Source organism: Stegodyphus dumicola, chromosome 6, assembly GCF_044657685.1.
Source record: "Stegodyphus dumicola isolate Sdum_Otavi_A_Nest chromosome 6, ASM4465768v1".
NCBI classification, from domain to species: domain Eukaryota; kingdom Metazoa; phylum Arthropoda; class Arachnida; order Araneae; family Eresidae; genus Stegodyphus; species Stegodyphus dumicola.
Window position 1 is genome coordinate 12505767 of NC_140773.1, and position 17467 is coordinate 12523233.

Sequence of the window (17467 nt, forward strand, 5' to 3'; positions counted from 1 at the left end):
TTTAATAGATTTAAAAAAACCTAATGTTATTTATAACAGAGACATTAATTCCATACAAAAAAGAGGCAGCCATAGCATAGCAAGAGATTAAATGTATTCACATATCACAAGGCTAAATTTTATACAAATGATAAGACAAATATATTACATAGAAAAATATCAATGAATATGAAAAGTTTAATGAATTTAATATTAGAAAATGCATAATTCCCCAATACTTTTATTCTAGTAAACGGGTTATAAAAATTAGATATTATGTTCATAAAAAATGTTTTAAATTCTGCTATTTCATTCAATATTTCATTTTTATAATATTCTTCATTACATAAAGTAAGTAAAAAAAAAAAAAAAGAAAAGAAGAGAAAGAAGCTTCTTGTTTATAATATTAAGTAATAATTCAGAATATATATAATTATGATGATACTTTTAAATGTTAAAAGCTATGCTATGTATGACTCTTGCTATGCTATGTAAAATACTAATAAGCTGTCCAAAACTTTGAATTTCTGCAGCATTTATATATATAAACATTTTCTGAGAAATAGTTCTAAATAATTCAAACAGTTACTAGAGTAAACATTGATCATTCAAAAATTCCATCTTGTTGGTGCAGTTGGTCAAAACATAAGTATTAATAAAATTATTTACATGAAAATCGCTTTTTTGGGGATCACAGTATGAAACTCCCTGACTAAAATATTTAAATTTTTATTAAAATATTTAATAACTTTTCCCTGACTTTTTTGGTCAATTTTTGAATTAAGTTGCTTTTCCTAATAGCATGGCAACCCTGAGTTAAAACGCTATTGCAATTTACAAAGGCAGAAAACAAACAAAAAAAAAAAAAAAAAAAAACAAGGATTAAGTTTCAATATAATTTAAAGAATCCAACAAGATGCAGTTTAACAGTAATTATATGCTCAAAATTGAAAAATGCTTTCTATTAAAAATAAAAATTTCTTCTTACCCAGTATCTATATCATAGGTTTCAAACAGATCTGTTGCATTAACACCTACACTTATGGTACCCTAAAAAAGTGTACAGTTATCCATTATACTGCTGTGTCAATAATTTATGGTTTGAAAAAAATTTTCATTAGTACAAAACTGATGTATTTCCAAATGGAACAAAATGTAATTTTAACAATAAACTAAAATTCATATAGTAAGTCATTTAATAATTCATTTTACAATATAATTTTTATTAAGGTAATACAAGAATAGTTACTAATACTTTATTTAAATTTAATAATGAAGCATTTATGCTAATAATTTTAGATAATATAAAATTCCAATTCATTGTTGTAGTAATTCACGTTATATCATTAGCAGTGCTGTTTTACATGCTAGTTTGCAGGAAACTTTTTAAATGTAGTAAGTCAAAAGTAATTCAGTTTTCGATTTAAAATACTGAGTTAAAATTTTGATTAAAATATTCAGTTAGCAGTGGTGCAGTTACAGCTTTTGCTGCCCAGCATGGTCCACCTGCAACCCCCCTAAATGCATGAGAAAATTAGACCTGTAACATAGCAAAATAACATAAAAGAAATAGATAAAAGATCTGCATTAATTTTTGAAATAACACTTTAATACCAACATTCTTAAGTGTTATTTACTTTGTTCGTTTTTCTGCTTGCAAAATCATTGATGACATTCTAGAAGTTTTTTCATTACTCCAGTTGCTTTTCTCTAGATAGTATAGCAGTTATTAAGTATAAGATACTCATTTTTAGGTCTTATGTTTTAAGGTTATTATTTAAATTAACAAGTTGTTCATATTTACAGCCTTCACCGTAACTTCTCCTTCCCATTTTCTCACCAGATTGTAAGTGAGGTTAGCTAGTATTTAAACTGAAGTTTTTGGATAGTAAAACAAAGCGTGTTTCTGGTCTGTGTGTGCAAACTACATTTAGTTCCTGCCAGTTTGATAAGTTGGAACTATTTAGCTCTGCATTTTTTGGCTACTATTCTACATCTTAACATGAATTTGACTATTCTGTTTAGGTACACTCCCATGAGCTGTAGTTGATATGTAATTTTATTGTAATCAGTCTTAAGTTAGTTGAGATACTATTTTGAAGCTTTGTATTTTTCGATTCGGAGTAGGGTTTACCCAGGTGTCTTACACACCATTCAAAAAGAGAATGTTGAGTTGTTTATTGATGAAAAAGAACCAGTAGATCACAGATGAAAACATACAATTCCTGAAGAAATTATCTCTAAAATAAATGAGTTTATCAACTTTCTCAAGAGGAGAATTATTCCTTAAAACAGAGTAAGACAATATACATGCCAGAAGAACAGAACACTGCGAAATGACATCACATGTACAAAACGAACATTCTAGATTTGTATGATAAATTCAGAGATATTTTTATTTTAAACTTCAAATTTGATTATTCAAGAAAGAAAAAGCAAAGAATGACATGCTTCCTAAAAAACTGGATTCATTTATAATGCAAATTTCATTAAATAAACTTGAAAGTTTATTACAGATTTTTTGATGAATTTATAATAATATTTTCTTCATCATTAAAAGTTTATGAACATAAATGGTTTTTCCCTCTGGGTCTTCAAATCCGATATTTCTATTTAATCACAGATTATCATGCAACTCTTATTATGCATATGCATCAATATCACTTCTGCAAAACTACAGATCGATTGATAGTGAAATGTTGGTATTTCAAAAGAAGTACATCATCCTCCAAAATTTATTAAAACTATTCTGAGGGCACAGGATCTCAAATTTTGGAACTTGATTAAACTTTTGTTAACGTCTGACTATGAGTTTAAAAATAAAAAAAGTGCCCCATAAATAAAAGAAATTTACATAATGAGAGTAGTTTAGGAAAAACTGAAATGTACCAAAACTGATCCATATCAATAATATCAAATAGAAAATATTCTTTATAAAAATAAAGAATATTTTCTATTCAAAACTAAAAACCTAAACATACAATGAAATATTTATTAACCTGTTATCCAGGTTATGGTTCTTGGAAGTTTAGAGGACTCTATTGACTTAAAATGATTCTAATCCAGGTCTTAATTTCTAAAATTACAAGAGCCGTAGCCCTACCGTAGACCCTCAGGAAAGAGGAGCAAGAATAAATAAATAAATAAAATAATTAATTATTAAAATAATTAATGATTAAAGTGCTTAATAATTAAAGAAATCTATTAAAATTTATTTCTTTGGTGATTTTAAATAGTAGATTATTAGTCCAAATCGTCTCCTGGTAGAACAGTGCTTCGGTACACCAGGGTACCTGGGCCGGAGGCCATTAGTCCAAAGTCCCTGAGGGATTTGTTTTCATTTTGTGATTTTGTGTCAAATCACTCTGAATGTCCATTTCACTTTTCAAACTGTTGCCACCGAATATTATCGCCCTGTATTATATTTGAAGAAATTAAATAATGAAGAATCTGCATAAACGTCTATGTGTTTTTCGCATTTTGATAAAACAACGGTACCTAGAGCCATCCAATTTTTACTTCCTTGTACGAAGTAAAAAGGAAGTATTGTAATCGCGAAAAGTTTCAGGTAGCATATTTCAACGAAAATATCCATTTTGACCGCTATCAAATGCAATTTAACGATGTTTTTGCGTGATATCTGTACGTAAAGACAGAATAAAATACTCTTTTCCTCCAAAAAAATTATAAAACTGCTTTAAAATGAATTCTGAAGAGAATTTTTAATGGCGTCTGTACGAACATATGTACGTACGTACATATGTATGTATCTCGCATAACTCAAAAACGAGTAGCCTCAGAACACTGAAATTTTGCATATAGCACTGTTATAACATGTAGATGTTATATTGGTTGCAATCGGCTGTACCAAACGTATATAAATATATTTATATATATATCCACTCTGTTACTTGGCTCAGTTTCTTTGCTCTTATATATTTGTAAATTGTACATTTTTTGCTTTAAAAATGATTGAATTATGTTGTTCTTATCTTCTGGTTGAGGTTTTTATGCCTTTAGTAAATCTGTATGCAATATTTTTAGAATTATCAACAATTTTAAAATTGTTTAAGTGCCGCTTAGCCTAATTTGATGGCGGCCATTGCTCTTGTTTACATTTGAAACAGCTGAGTAGCGGATTTGTTGCCAGTCTAGAGAAACTTAGCTTCGCAACAACAAAGATAACGCCTTCATTTATTTTTTAAATCATGCTTAATCCTTTCTGGAATTTTTTCGAGGAAATAAGCATTTAAGATTTACTTCGTAATTTGTAATACAGATATTTTGAGTTTTTATGTATTTTTGCCTTGTCGCGAAATGAGAACTGAATTAATTGAATGAGAAATACTCAATCGCCTGTGAAAAACTGTTTCTGTTTTGTTTTGTTTGCTTAATTTCTTTTATATATCGTTCTAGCTTTATTATAGTATTTGAATAGACCATGTGGCAACGATTAGATAATTCTTTAAATGATATACATTTTGTGCATTCTGAGTTATAATATGAACGAAATATAATACTGTTAAGTGAACCTAGCGCCACAGAGTTGCTTAGCTAAACAAATAGAGTGAATTTCAAAGAATGCATTTATTCTATTGTGGTTTATGCGTTGTTGACGAGGTAGATTTAATTCAATCCAATAAGTTTAAATGAAATGCAAGAAAAAATGCGTATAATTTAATACTCCATACAAAGAGGTCATGTGGTGTGCACATCAGATTTTTAATGACATAATCCTACTGCGAATATGGGCATCTGAAAGCCCAAATTTGAAATTTGTTTCATTATTGATTTCATATTTTGTAAAGCTTTAACGAATTTTTGATTAACAAACTCTGCGATTTCAATGGCAATGTTGTACAGAAAAGACATTTTTATCTCCAGCACGTGAGACTGTGTATCGAAATACTAAAGATATGTTCAATTTAAAATTATTTTGCGATATTGATCTTGAACTGAATTTTATGGTTTAAGTGCAAAGAACAGGATATTAACTAAGTGAAGGTAACACACAAAATGTTTAAAAAATGCCCCTTTGGACGTCCAAAGGGGCGTTTTTAAAATCTGAAACCTTTCAGATTTTCTTTTTTGTCTTTTTTTAATTTATCTCTAATTTTAATAAATCTAATAAGCAATTTTTAACATAATTTTATTGCTAAAAATAAAATTTTTGAGATCAAATCTCTACCGAAATTATTGTTCAATTCCATAAAAGAAGTACAGAAACCTTCTTAGTTAGGGCTCCGATGCGCTCCGGCTAGAATTAGAATTTATCCTAAAAACTAATAAATACCGCAGCCCGGCTCTGGTGGGCTTCGCCACAATTTAAGCTCTGTTCAAATCACACATGAAACCAATCTGAATTAACATCTGTTCTTGAACTCATGTATTTGTGGAAAAGCAAACTGATTTTTTAAACCTCTGAGTGGCATGACTAGCTTTATTCAGTCATGAGAATTTTTGTCATTTGGTATTATATTAGTTTATAATTTAAGATATTTTGCTTCCTTACTTCCTCTAATAATGAAAATGTCATCTTAACAATACGTTTATGAAAAGAGATTGAAATAAGTAATTATACAAATTTAGGTAATAAATGCTGTTTAAATACACATCTTCTTGACAGATCCCAAAATCAGAATTCCTCAGAGCGTTAAATATTCCACAATGATTTTGTATTACATTACATTTGGATATTTTCTTCTAATAAATTTATGAATTTTCTTTTCAAGACTACGTTATCTGCTAAATAACCAAACTAAGCCAAAATAAAATGAAAGAAAATTACTTTCGGATTTGTTCTTTGTTGTAGTCTTCTTTCTTCTCTTTCTTTGAGTAGCTGCTCATATTCTTCTCTGATTTCTTGAGGAGTCTTTGTCCTCTGGACTATCTACTTAAAATAAAATATATCCTATTATAATTATCATAGACATGAAATGCTAAACTTCCTATAAACACTAGCCATGTAAATTGTAATGGAATTTATGAAGGACAGAAAATTTTTAATGTGAATTACTTTTAAAATTTCAAAATTAAATATCAATATATCAGGCATATAAAAAATCCCTCTAAGCAGCAAAATGCACTTATTTGCTTTTCTGTACATAATTGGTTATGAAACAAATTTCTGCCAAGAAATTAAAAATATAAATACAGTTTTCCTTTTTTTAAGATATAAAAATTTTTCTACATTAAAAAATATTTAGTATACAACAAAAACATAAAACTTTCAAAAATAATTTTTCTACATTTGCAAAAAGTATTTAATATTTACCTTTAATAAATCTATTTTAACTGTTAATCAGTATGCATCCTAACAACTAAAAATTTTGACAGTAAGAATTTTCTCTTCTTTTTCCAAATGCAATTATATATAATACCATATTTACTCAAAAATAAGATATCATTTAAATTTCAGGACAAATTTTAAGAAATAGAAACAAACAGGTGAATATTTGATGAAAGCATGGTTCTGGTTAGAACTGATGTATAATCCCAACTACCTTAGTAAGACTAACCAAATTTTCAGAATATACAAAACACTAGAAACCATGTGCATACAATTATTCAATCTTTAATAAGCAGCATCACCATTTTCATATACATTTTTTTATTGTAGTTCATGTTCCAAAGGGTTTTATAGACAAACTGTGATATGATATATATGTAAAATATAAGAAAATATGATGACTTTGCTCTGCATGAATAGGCAACCTATAATTAAATTTCCGCAATTTTAGGATCTTTCCCTAGACCAGTACTTTTGAGAACATTTTGGCGTGTTATATAACTGCACTATAAATTGAGTATGCCCCATTTTTCGTGTTCTTGAGCTTTGTCATTCCTGTTCCTGCCTCCCAAAATATTACACATTATACAGTCAAAAGTCGTTAATTCGGACACCCATAATCCGAAATGATCTATAATCCGGCCCTCAAAGCTAAAAACTTTCTGCGCATGCGCCAGTGCAGAATACGTTTTCGCCTGCACGTTTAATGTATAATGGACGGTGTAAGCTAAAATTATCTATTTCAGTTAATGTTAATGATTGCGTTGTTCCTTAATCTTCGAATTGGATCCCGCTTATTATTTTTTGCAGACTGTAAGAGCAATTTTATAAAAGTAAACTTGAACTTTCGATTATGTCAAATAGAATTTCCGATGCTGGAGCTCCCAAAGGATCTACAAAACGAAAGTATGTTTTGATGTCCATCAAACAAAAAGTGGAATTGCTTCAAAAAATGGATAAAGACATGAAGAAGGTGACAGAGTGGTTAGTGAAAACGAAAAAATTTCGATTAACAAGTTAGTCGATATTCTTGGCACAGCAATTACGGGACTTAAACAGCGGAACTTTGTAACTGAACAAGAAATTATGTCTGTTTATAGAATAAAAGAGAAAGTATTAGCACATAAAACGAAGAAACTTAAACAACTTACATTGAAAGAAATGTTTAATAAAGTAAACAAATAAATATTAAGTTTTTTTTTTGTAAATTTTGATACCTTTTAGATCTCTTTATTTCATAAATTACGGTTTCATATTTTTAATTTTATAATTTCTGCATGCCATCTTACCAGATTTAAATTGATGATTTATAATCCAGAAAAACCCCTAATCCGGAATTGCCGAAGTCGCGACGAGTCTGGATTAAAGACTTTGTACCGTATATATATATATATATATATATATCTATATATGTGTATATATATATGTGTTATATTATTATATATATATATGTGTGTGTGTGTGTGTGTGTGTGTCTAATAGAAACAAATTCAGAAGCACTTGATGTAGGAATGCAGATAAATTGATGGTGCAGCCTGTAAATAGCATAGAACTTAGATCCACGTTAAAGAGGAAGAATTCTGGTTGCGTAGAATGCTAAAATGTTGAATCCATAATGAATAGGAAACTTGGCAGCCAAGTAAGACTAAATATTCATTTTTATTTCAATTGACATTTGTGGCCACAACTTACTTAGCACTCTAATTGTGCCTATTTCCATTTTTGATACTGTTGCAATAGAAACAGAGCATAATTAAATAGCATCCAAGCAGCACAGATATAGAAGCAAAAGTGTGCAATTATCCAATATGGAAGCTCACCAAAAGAAGGTTTTGGTTTATGTTAGAAAAGTTTCAGACCTCAAAATGTTGAGTTGAAGTTCCAAATTAGCTACATCTTCAGCATTACGCAAGCCATGTTACATAGACTGATCTAGAAATGATGCAGTTCAGAAAAGTTATTATGATTTTTAGAATAGAGAGGATTGAACTAAAAGCTGTAATTAAATTATAAAGCTGATTTCCATATTTTTTCTTATATATATGATATATATTTAAATGAATAAATACAAAGAAAAAAGGAGTTTAAGACTGAATCCAGTTACACACTAAAAGCAGGAACAAGTGGTGGTAATAATGCAAAATAAATTAAAATAATATGTTTAAAATACATCCCATATTCAATTAAAAATGAACCATATGAAAAAAAAAAAAAAAAAAAAAAAACCACACACACACAGCAGCAAACTGTATGACAACAACTATATGAAAAAATGCAAAAACTAAAAAAGAAATTTACACCTTTTGCTGCATCATCATCGGGGGTTGGTGCAATGAAAGGAGTAAATACATCAGCCAGTTTCTAAACCAATTGAGCCATGAAGTTTACTACTTAAAATAATCTCACAATCTCAAGAAATTTCATAGTAATCTGCATTTTTATCAGACCACATATTTAAGCAAAGTCCAATTCCTAGAGGTATGTAGAGCAAAAAATTTCCACCTATCATAAAATTCGCCCCTGTTCCTCTACTTTTCTTTCTTTTGTTTTTAATATGGTTTGTTCTAGATTGAATATGGGATGGATTTAAAATTATTTTGCATCATAGATACAGTACGAAGTCTATAATCTGGACGTCCATTATCCGGACCTCAAAGCCACAATTTTTTTTTTTCCGTTTTTTGTGCTAAACGCATGCACGTTTAGCACAAAAAACGAAGCAACTTAAACAACTTACATTGAAAGAAATGTTTAATAAAGTAAACAAATAAATATTAAGCTTTTTTTTTTTTGGTAAATTTTGATACCCTTTAGATCATAATTGCTCTTTATTTCATAAATTACAGTTTCATATTTTTAATTGTATAATTTTTGCATGCCATCTTACCAGATTTAAATGGATGATCTATAATCCGGAATCGTCGTCCCGATGAGTCCGGATTACGGACTTTATACTGTATATGTAAAATATAAAATATGAAAGACAATCACTAAACAAATTTTGACAACAGACCTTTAAATTTCTGATTTAAAATATAAATACAGCCTCTTCAAGGCATCCACACTCCCCTGTAGTATTTCGCATCACAAAAGCTTTTGCCCAGTCACCATCCAGAGCTCAGAGACTTTCCGAGCTTAGAAATACTACTGCAACTATTACACATCCTCTTCTGCTGCTTGCTTATGCATAAGAAAGCCACGTCTCTCACTTAACTGCATTTTTCAACAATTTAAAATTTAAGCTGCGTATTTTAGAAATTGTGGGTCGTTTACAGCAGCTCCAGTGTTACATCACAGATATGTTCTATAAAATTAATAAATTATATGTTGAACTTACCCCATTAACTCCATCATTCCATTTATGCAAGTTTCAAGTTATCAGCTATCTCTGTCCTCACTACAACTGCTACATAATTGTTTTTTTCACAATCCCATCCAAAAGATTATCTCATTTGTATATATATATATATTATCTTTTTTTTATTTTAAAATATGCACTTGTAGGATTTGCCTGTGATGCCATGAAATTTCCACCAGAGCAAATGAAAAAAGCTTGTCTTAATAAGTATTATTGATTTTCAGAAAAATTCATAGTTAAAGACTAAAAATATATATATCATTCATGTATGCAACAAATAATTTCAACAATAAAACCAAACCAACCAAAACAAAAAATCTGATGTTGCCAAAAAGGTGTTCTGAATTCAACCTTTATGTCAAAAGAAAAAAATATCACATAAAACTTTCAAAGTCCGAGTCAGTAGTATCCAACTTTCCAAATAGTTCATAAAATTCACTTTAACTCATTGGGATGTCTGGATGTACATTATCATCACTTTCAGTACTAATTCAGAAGTCAAACAACAAAAATCAGCGTTATATTTACAAAATTTTCACAGGACTAGTTTCGATGGTCTCACCGAACCACCATCTTCAGCTGCAAAACCACAAATGAACAAGATAGGAACAAGATAGGAAGATAGATTTTGTTGTTTGACTTCTGAATTAGTATTTATTCGGCGTGTTATTGTGTCTTAATCACTTTCAGTACTATAATTTCTGTCCTTTTCATACACAAAATTGTCTTCATTGCCATCCACACAGTTACTGATTGTACAGCACTTTTTAGTAGCCCAAACTAACACTGGCAATTCGATTTCAGGCAAATAGGCTGGCTACAAGGATATTTTTGTAGTTCCCTTGTGTGAGATATGAGCTAGTTTCCCCAAGAAAGTTCTTCCTGAAAGCACTCATCCTCTTAGGCAGATAGCCCTCGCATTCTTTGGCAAACAAACCCAGATGGAACCATCAAAATTCTGCTTTTTGCCAGAGTTAAAACTAATGTATTGGCCTCTGAATTTTAAGATCAATTTGCATACACAATTTTTTATTTAGAGATTTGCAAATTTTGTGTTTCACTTTACAGCAATACGATTGGAAAATATTTCAGCCATTTTACCTGCTTGGCAGTATTTTTGCCCTCGTGATGACATGTTTGAACATAACACAGAATTTCTATTTTTTTTTTTTTTTTTTTTTTTTCCATTTTGGCTTATGTGCAGGTTTTTAATTTTGAATAATTTTTTGAAGAAAGCACACATTCTCTGTTTATAAAAGATCAGCTGCTTACATTCAGAAATATACGATAGTTAGCATAGAATACAGTAAAACTTACCTGCCATCCTTCTGTTTCTAAACCTTTTAGACCTAGTGTATCATATATGGCACGCTGATGTGGGTCACTCAGGACTGAAAAACAGGACATATTATTTTAAAAAACAAGAAAAAATATTCATGGCCTTTTTTATGTTAAAGCGATACTACATGAAGACTTTTTTTTAAAATTTAGATCAGGGGTCCTCGCATGTTTTAGCCAGTGGGCCATATTGGCTCTTTCACGGAGCTTTGAAGGCCAAGACCCAGTTAGCTCATCATATCGTGGTGAATCATACATGTTTTTTAAACAAGGCAGCAAGATTTTTGGTTATTGAATCTATACCAATATGATGAAATAAAGAGAATTTTTTTTAGACTTTCATGCAGTTCACCTAGCATAAATTTCTTAAAAATGTTTAAGCATTTGCAAAAATATTCTTGTCCCAGAATACCAGAGATTTCTTCCATTTGAAACATTTTTTTAAATGGGTTTAACTCCCTGTTGTAACAATTTATCAGCACATTTTGTCTTCATTTTGACGAGGTGCCGATTTTCACTCAAAGTTATTTCATATTTTGAGCAAGTTTTATGGGGGGGGAAGTTAAAAATTAAAATAAATCACAACATAAAGCAAAAATTAAGATTTAAACAAAATTGCTGCTGAAAATTTCTATGAACAAACATAGAATACTACTATGAAAGCAGTTAAAGATAACACACGAAATCTTTATTTTCATAAAAAGTATGACAAATTCTTAAATATAGTGTTACTGATTACACTTATTGAAAATTTAGAAATGCTCATAATGCGCTTTAAGAACGTGCATGAGAGGCAATATATAAACTGGCTGTTATATAAAATAGTTAATCTGTATTTCACCTTGCTTACATAAAATTAGTTTTAAAAAAAACCTTTAGCAGGGTGGATTAATAGTACCTGCAGGCCAAATCTGGCCCATAGGCTGTAGTTTGGAGAACCCAGCTTCAGAATATTTCCTCAGTACCAAGCTTTGCCAGTTTTGGTTTGACATATTTCCTGATGATACCTGTCTTTATAACCATCCCTCAGGCAACCAAACTTTTTTTTTAATCTAATCTGCAATGTATTTCACTTTCTAGTATTTAGAATATTTCACAGTACAGCATCCATGCATACATAACTCAATCTTCTTCAGCAGAAAAAAGAATGGAGGCAAGTTAAACTTTTATTAAAAAAAAACTTGTAGTTGATTCCCTGTTAATGTCAAAATAAGAAAGAAGCTCCACATACAGATAATTCCCCAAAATAATGAGAACAATTTGCAAATGAACTTCTATATGACAGTATTGGACAATCTACTATTAACCATTTGAGTCGCAGGGGTATTGAAAAAAGACCATCGAAGAATCGCAAACGATGCAATCGTGCTTTCTCTAAATGAGTACGAAAAGACCCAAGCAATACGATAACGCTTGTTTTATTTTATATTGAGAAATACCAAGCGTTGTGATAGCACTTTGTTTATTTTACATTGATGTGATTTAAATCAAGTGCCCACATTATCAACATCAAGTGCACCATTAGTTGTCTACAATGTTCAAAATGTACTGGATTTTCTCGACAGAAAATCTCAACAGCACAATCGCGCTGCTTGGAACTCAAATGGTAAATGAACTTTTAATATTTTAAGATTTAGTGATAAGTAATATCAGATTTAATAGGAATATATTAAAATATTTGTATGCTGTAATATATTCCTACTAAATCAGATAGATGCCTGGTCATTTTTTAAGGATATTTTGTCACATTTTTTCATATTATTGGAAAAGCAGGACTACATTGTACATGATAAAGAATGATCAAAGGAAAATTGTTTTTCAATATACAAAATACTTTAGATGTAATTTATAACACATCATTTGAAACAAAGTAAGCTATACCTTCATATGCTGTTTTTGTTTTATTAAAAAGAATTTCAGCATTCTTTTTTTTAATTGGATCTAAATGCTTATCAGGATGATAAAGCTTGCTGAGGCATCTATAGGAATTTGTAATATCTTCAGTAGTTGCCTAAATAAAAGAAAAATAATAATTTTAATAGAGGGGGAAAAACGATATTCAGATTATTTTTAACATAATTCAGTATGAGCTGTATCATGTACATAAATGCAGATAATAATCAAATATATATAATCAAATATATATCAAATATCAAATATATAATCAAATATTTATTTTTCAAACTATGTTTATTTTATAAAAAAATAGGATATAAAAAATATTTATAATATAATATAAAAAAATATTTATTTTATAAAAAAGGAGGTTAAAAATTTTATTCATTTAAATAACTTTAGTCTTCATGCCCCTCTTAACTTTTAGCATATTTTAAATTCATCTAGTTGTATAATGACTAAAAATTAAATCACTGACAACCAGTGTTTCTTAATCTAATATACTGCCATTGTCTATCACTTTAAAATAGGCATTTAGGGTTATTTGTTTCATAACCATCATAAAGATAGCTACAGCAGATGGTTGAATCTCCTAGTTCTTTTTTCCTTACTTCATTTCAGTTTCGCTTGATGAAAAGTATACGAATGAAGGCTGACTTGAACTATAGTCTCAAATGAGATGGAGACAATAGGTCTTAAGCAGTGAGGACAAAATGTGTCATTTTGCACATGAGGGAGTGTCAGAAAGGCCTATTTTAAAGTAAAAGACTATAGTTATCAGGATTTCAATATATTCTTAAAATACTATATAATAACTTATACATTCCTATAATGCCCTTATGTATTATCCCGTTGACCGTGAAATTTGACTCTCATCGAACCACGAAAGCTCGCAGAGATCCTGCAGAAGTTGCATTGATCATTTCTGCAGAATTCTGAAGCAACTGATGGTTCTTTATTGAACAAATAAACAATATTAGATACTCGTAAAAAGCTTTTGCCTATTTCTGCTATTTAGTTAGCCCTCCAATTTTACTAGAAGCTCTGTTTAGAATATTATAAATACAAACTTCCCACAGATTATTGTTCCAATCTATTAGCTTTTTGTTGGCCATATTGTATCCATTCATGCACAATGGTTTTAGTCATAGGATCCCATAACTTTGAAAATAATCCACCTCTTCCTCTTCTGAAAAAGAAAAGCCTCAAATTTTAATCTTTTTTTTTTTCCAAAATACAAGAAAAGCTTATAAATAAAAGTTAATTCATATCCTTATTCATAAAAAAAGAACATGCCTTAGTGGGCTTACATCTAAAAAAGCGTAAGTGCTCTGAGTGTGCTGTTATATCATGCTTTTCCATAACTGATTTTAAATCGCACTGCTTGGCGATAGTTTCACAGTCAATGGGATAATTTGTAAGTACTTGCCCTTACTTAAAGTCAATACAGTCAAAAGTCGTTAATTCGGACACCCATAATCCGGAATGATCTATAATCCGGACCTCAAAGATAAAAACTTTCTGCGCATGCACCGCGTTGGCACATGCGCACAGGCGTTTTACGCGTGCGCGTAAGACCTTGACTACTGCGCATATGCGTGTGCGCAAGTGCAGAATACATTTTCGCCTGCGAATTTAATGTATAACAAACAGTGTAAGCTAAAATTATCTAATTATCTATTTCAGTTAATGATTGCATTGTTCCTTAATCTTCGAATTGGATCTCGCTTATTATTTTTTGCAGACTGTAAGAGCAATTTTATAAAAGTAAACTCTAACTTTCGATTATGTCAAATAGAATTTCCGATGCTGGAACTTCCAAAGGATCTACAAAATGAAAGTATGTTTTGATGTCCAACAAACAAAAAGTGGAATTGCTGCAAAAAATGGATAAAGACATGAAGAATGTGACAGAGAGATTAGTGAAAACGAAAAAATTTCGATTGACAAGTTAGTCGGTATTCTCGGCACAGCAATTAACGGGACTTGAACAGCGGAACTTTGTAACTGAACAAGAAATTATGTCTGTTTATAGAATTAAAGAGAGAGTATTATCACATAAAATGAAGCAAAATAAACAACTTACATTAAAAGAAATGTTTAATAAAGTAAACAAATAAATATTAAGCTTTTTTTTTTTTTTTTTTTTTTTTTGTAAATTTTGATACCTTTTAGATCATAATTGTTCTTTATTTCATAAATTACGGTTTCATATTTTTAATTTTAGAATTTCTGCATGCCATCTTACGAGATTTAAACTGATGATCTATAATCCGGAAAAATCGATAATCCGGAATCGCCGAAGTCCCGACGAGTCCGGATTAACGACTTTTGACTGTATTCTTTCCATTTAATTTTTACTTTTGCCAATGGATAGACATTTGCTCATTCAGCATTTGTTAGGAATTATAATCAAACTCAATGGTCATTTAGCCAACCCATCAATGAGATAAATGTCCCATTATATAATGAATATTTCAACACATTCAACAATACCACAGATAAAAATATATACATATAAGTTAATATTTTGAGTGAATAAATTTTAATTAATGATTAATATATTTAAATAATTAAAGTGTTTTCATCAATTTTTAATAGACATATTTACATAGCATTATTTTAAGGTTTTGTACAAATTAAATGCACAGTCATCAACTTAAGACAAAAACGGAATAGTTGTCAACTTAAGATCAACAGAAAATTAAGACTCAGTACACGGAATAAGAAATAAAATCTTAATTCTTATTAAATTTTCATTAATGTTTTACCTTAAAACATACATAGAAATTCTTAGAAAATAGAAACTTCCATCAAAATCTGAAGTCCCAATCACATTATGTTTCGGCTATGCAGGACTTGACGTCGAAAGGGACAATTCTCAGAACCCGCACAATTCCAGGAAACCCACGTTGCTAGGTTACCATTTTCCTTTACTACAAAGACTTGAATGCCTAACACTAATCGATTATCGCTCAGATTGGGATTACATGAGGCTTCAGAAGCAGAACTTTCGTCTGATTGGTTGTCTCTACCCAGGATTGAGGTCCAGCCGAGACATTTTTGGTGAAGTTTGAAAAAATCCTGTGTAACCGCAACATTGTTTCTATAGCTAGGCGGGACTTCACTTCAGGTGCGGCTCTTTTAGGTCAGACTTTGCTTCAGGTGCGGTTCTTTTTTCTAGGAATCCTCCCGTTTAAACCAGTGCTACAAGAATCTCGTTTCTCAAAAAAGTTCCATTTAGCAGGGACAGTAGCCATGTTTGATAAACTCTTTACTTTCTTCCTTTCATACCCACAGGATAGGATTGAATTGATTATTTATCTCGAGCAAAGCACATGAAGACTTTCGACTATGCTCCATCCCAGTCAGTGATATTAAATAGGAAGCGTTAGATATACAGTCAAAAGTCGTTAATCCGGACTCATCGAGATTTTGGCAATTCCAGATTATCGATTTTTGCGGATTATAGATCATCAGTTTAAATCTGGTAAGATGGCATGCAGAAATTATAAAATTAAAAATATGAAACAGTAATTTATGAAATAAAGAACAATTATGATCTAAAGGGTATCAAAATTTACAAAAAAAAAAAGCTTAATATTTATTTGTTTACTTTATTAAACAATTCTTTCAACGCGCGCATGCGTAAAGCATACATTACACATAGTCGAAATTAGAAAATTGCAACCAGAAAACTATTTGATGTGTATTCGTGATATTTATAATGAATTTGATTTAAATCATATAAAAGACAGAGTACATCAAGATGAAATACTACATTTAGTACTGAACTATAAGCCGAATAAAATAAAAACAACTGCCCTGAAGATATGGATAGTGCTGACAGATCAACTTCCAGTTCATTGCACGCTGCGACACTCCCCTCCCCCGCAGAGCAGCGTGAAATTGATTAACAGATTTTGGAATGGTTAGAGAAACAAAGGATATGCCTTTATCCATTTTTTGCAGCAATTCCACTTTTTGTTTAATGTTTGTTAATACTTTCGCTTTGCAGATCCTTTACATATTAGTAAATATATATCGAAAATTCTATTTGACATAATTGAAAGTTCAAGCTTACTTTTATGCAATTGCTCTAACAGTCTGCAAAGAATAATAAGCCGGATCCAATTCGAAGATTAAGGAACAATGCAATCTGCAACATTAACTGAATTAGATAATTTTAGCTTAGCTTATACCGTTCATTATATATTAAACACGCATGCGTAAACGTATTATGCGCATGCGCACACGCATATTCGCAGCCGTAAAGGTCTTACGTGCATGCGTCAAAGCGACGCATACACAGAAAGTTTGTAGATTTGAGGTCCGGATTATAGATCATTCCGGGGTATCATTATGGGTGTCCAAATTAGACTTTTGACTGTATCTCCTAGAGGTGTGATGTTCTAGAGAATCAAACATATCCATTTTAACTTTTTTAAACTCTGAAAAAGAAAGTAGAAACTGATTGTGATTTTTAACTCGCACACATGATGATATTCCTATTAACAGTCTTCGGACCACACTGAAGTGTCTAGTCCAACGACCAACCTTCATCATACTTTTGAATACATCACAACTAAGTTACATGTGATTTAGGA

The 17467-nt window shown here is 30.4% G+C and overlaps 1 protein-coding gene across 3 annotated transcripts in view; it reads right to left on the reverse strand.

Annotated features, from left to right (window-relative positions):
* Window positions 1–17467, reverse strand: part of LOC118185925 (dnaJ homolog subfamily C member 11) — a 70677-nt gene that overhangs the window by 52005 nt on the left and 1205 nt on the right. For 2 of the 3 annotated variants that reach the window (XM_035355896.2, XM_035355895.2), the window contains exons 2-5: window positions 12846–12975; window positions 10944–11017; window positions 5768–5869; window positions 968–1029 (exon numbers count right to left, since the gene is read on the reverse strand). In XM_035355896.2, the coding sequence (XP_035211787.1) occupies window positions 968–1029; window positions 5768–5869; window positions 10944–11017; window positions 12846–12975 (368 nt within the window). Of the gene's footprint in view, window positions 1–967; window positions 1030–5767; window positions 5870–10943; window positions 11018–12845; window positions 12976–13930; window positions 14050–17467 lie in introns of all 3 variants that reach the window. The other variant, XM_085818115.1, reaches the window with a different exon arrangement.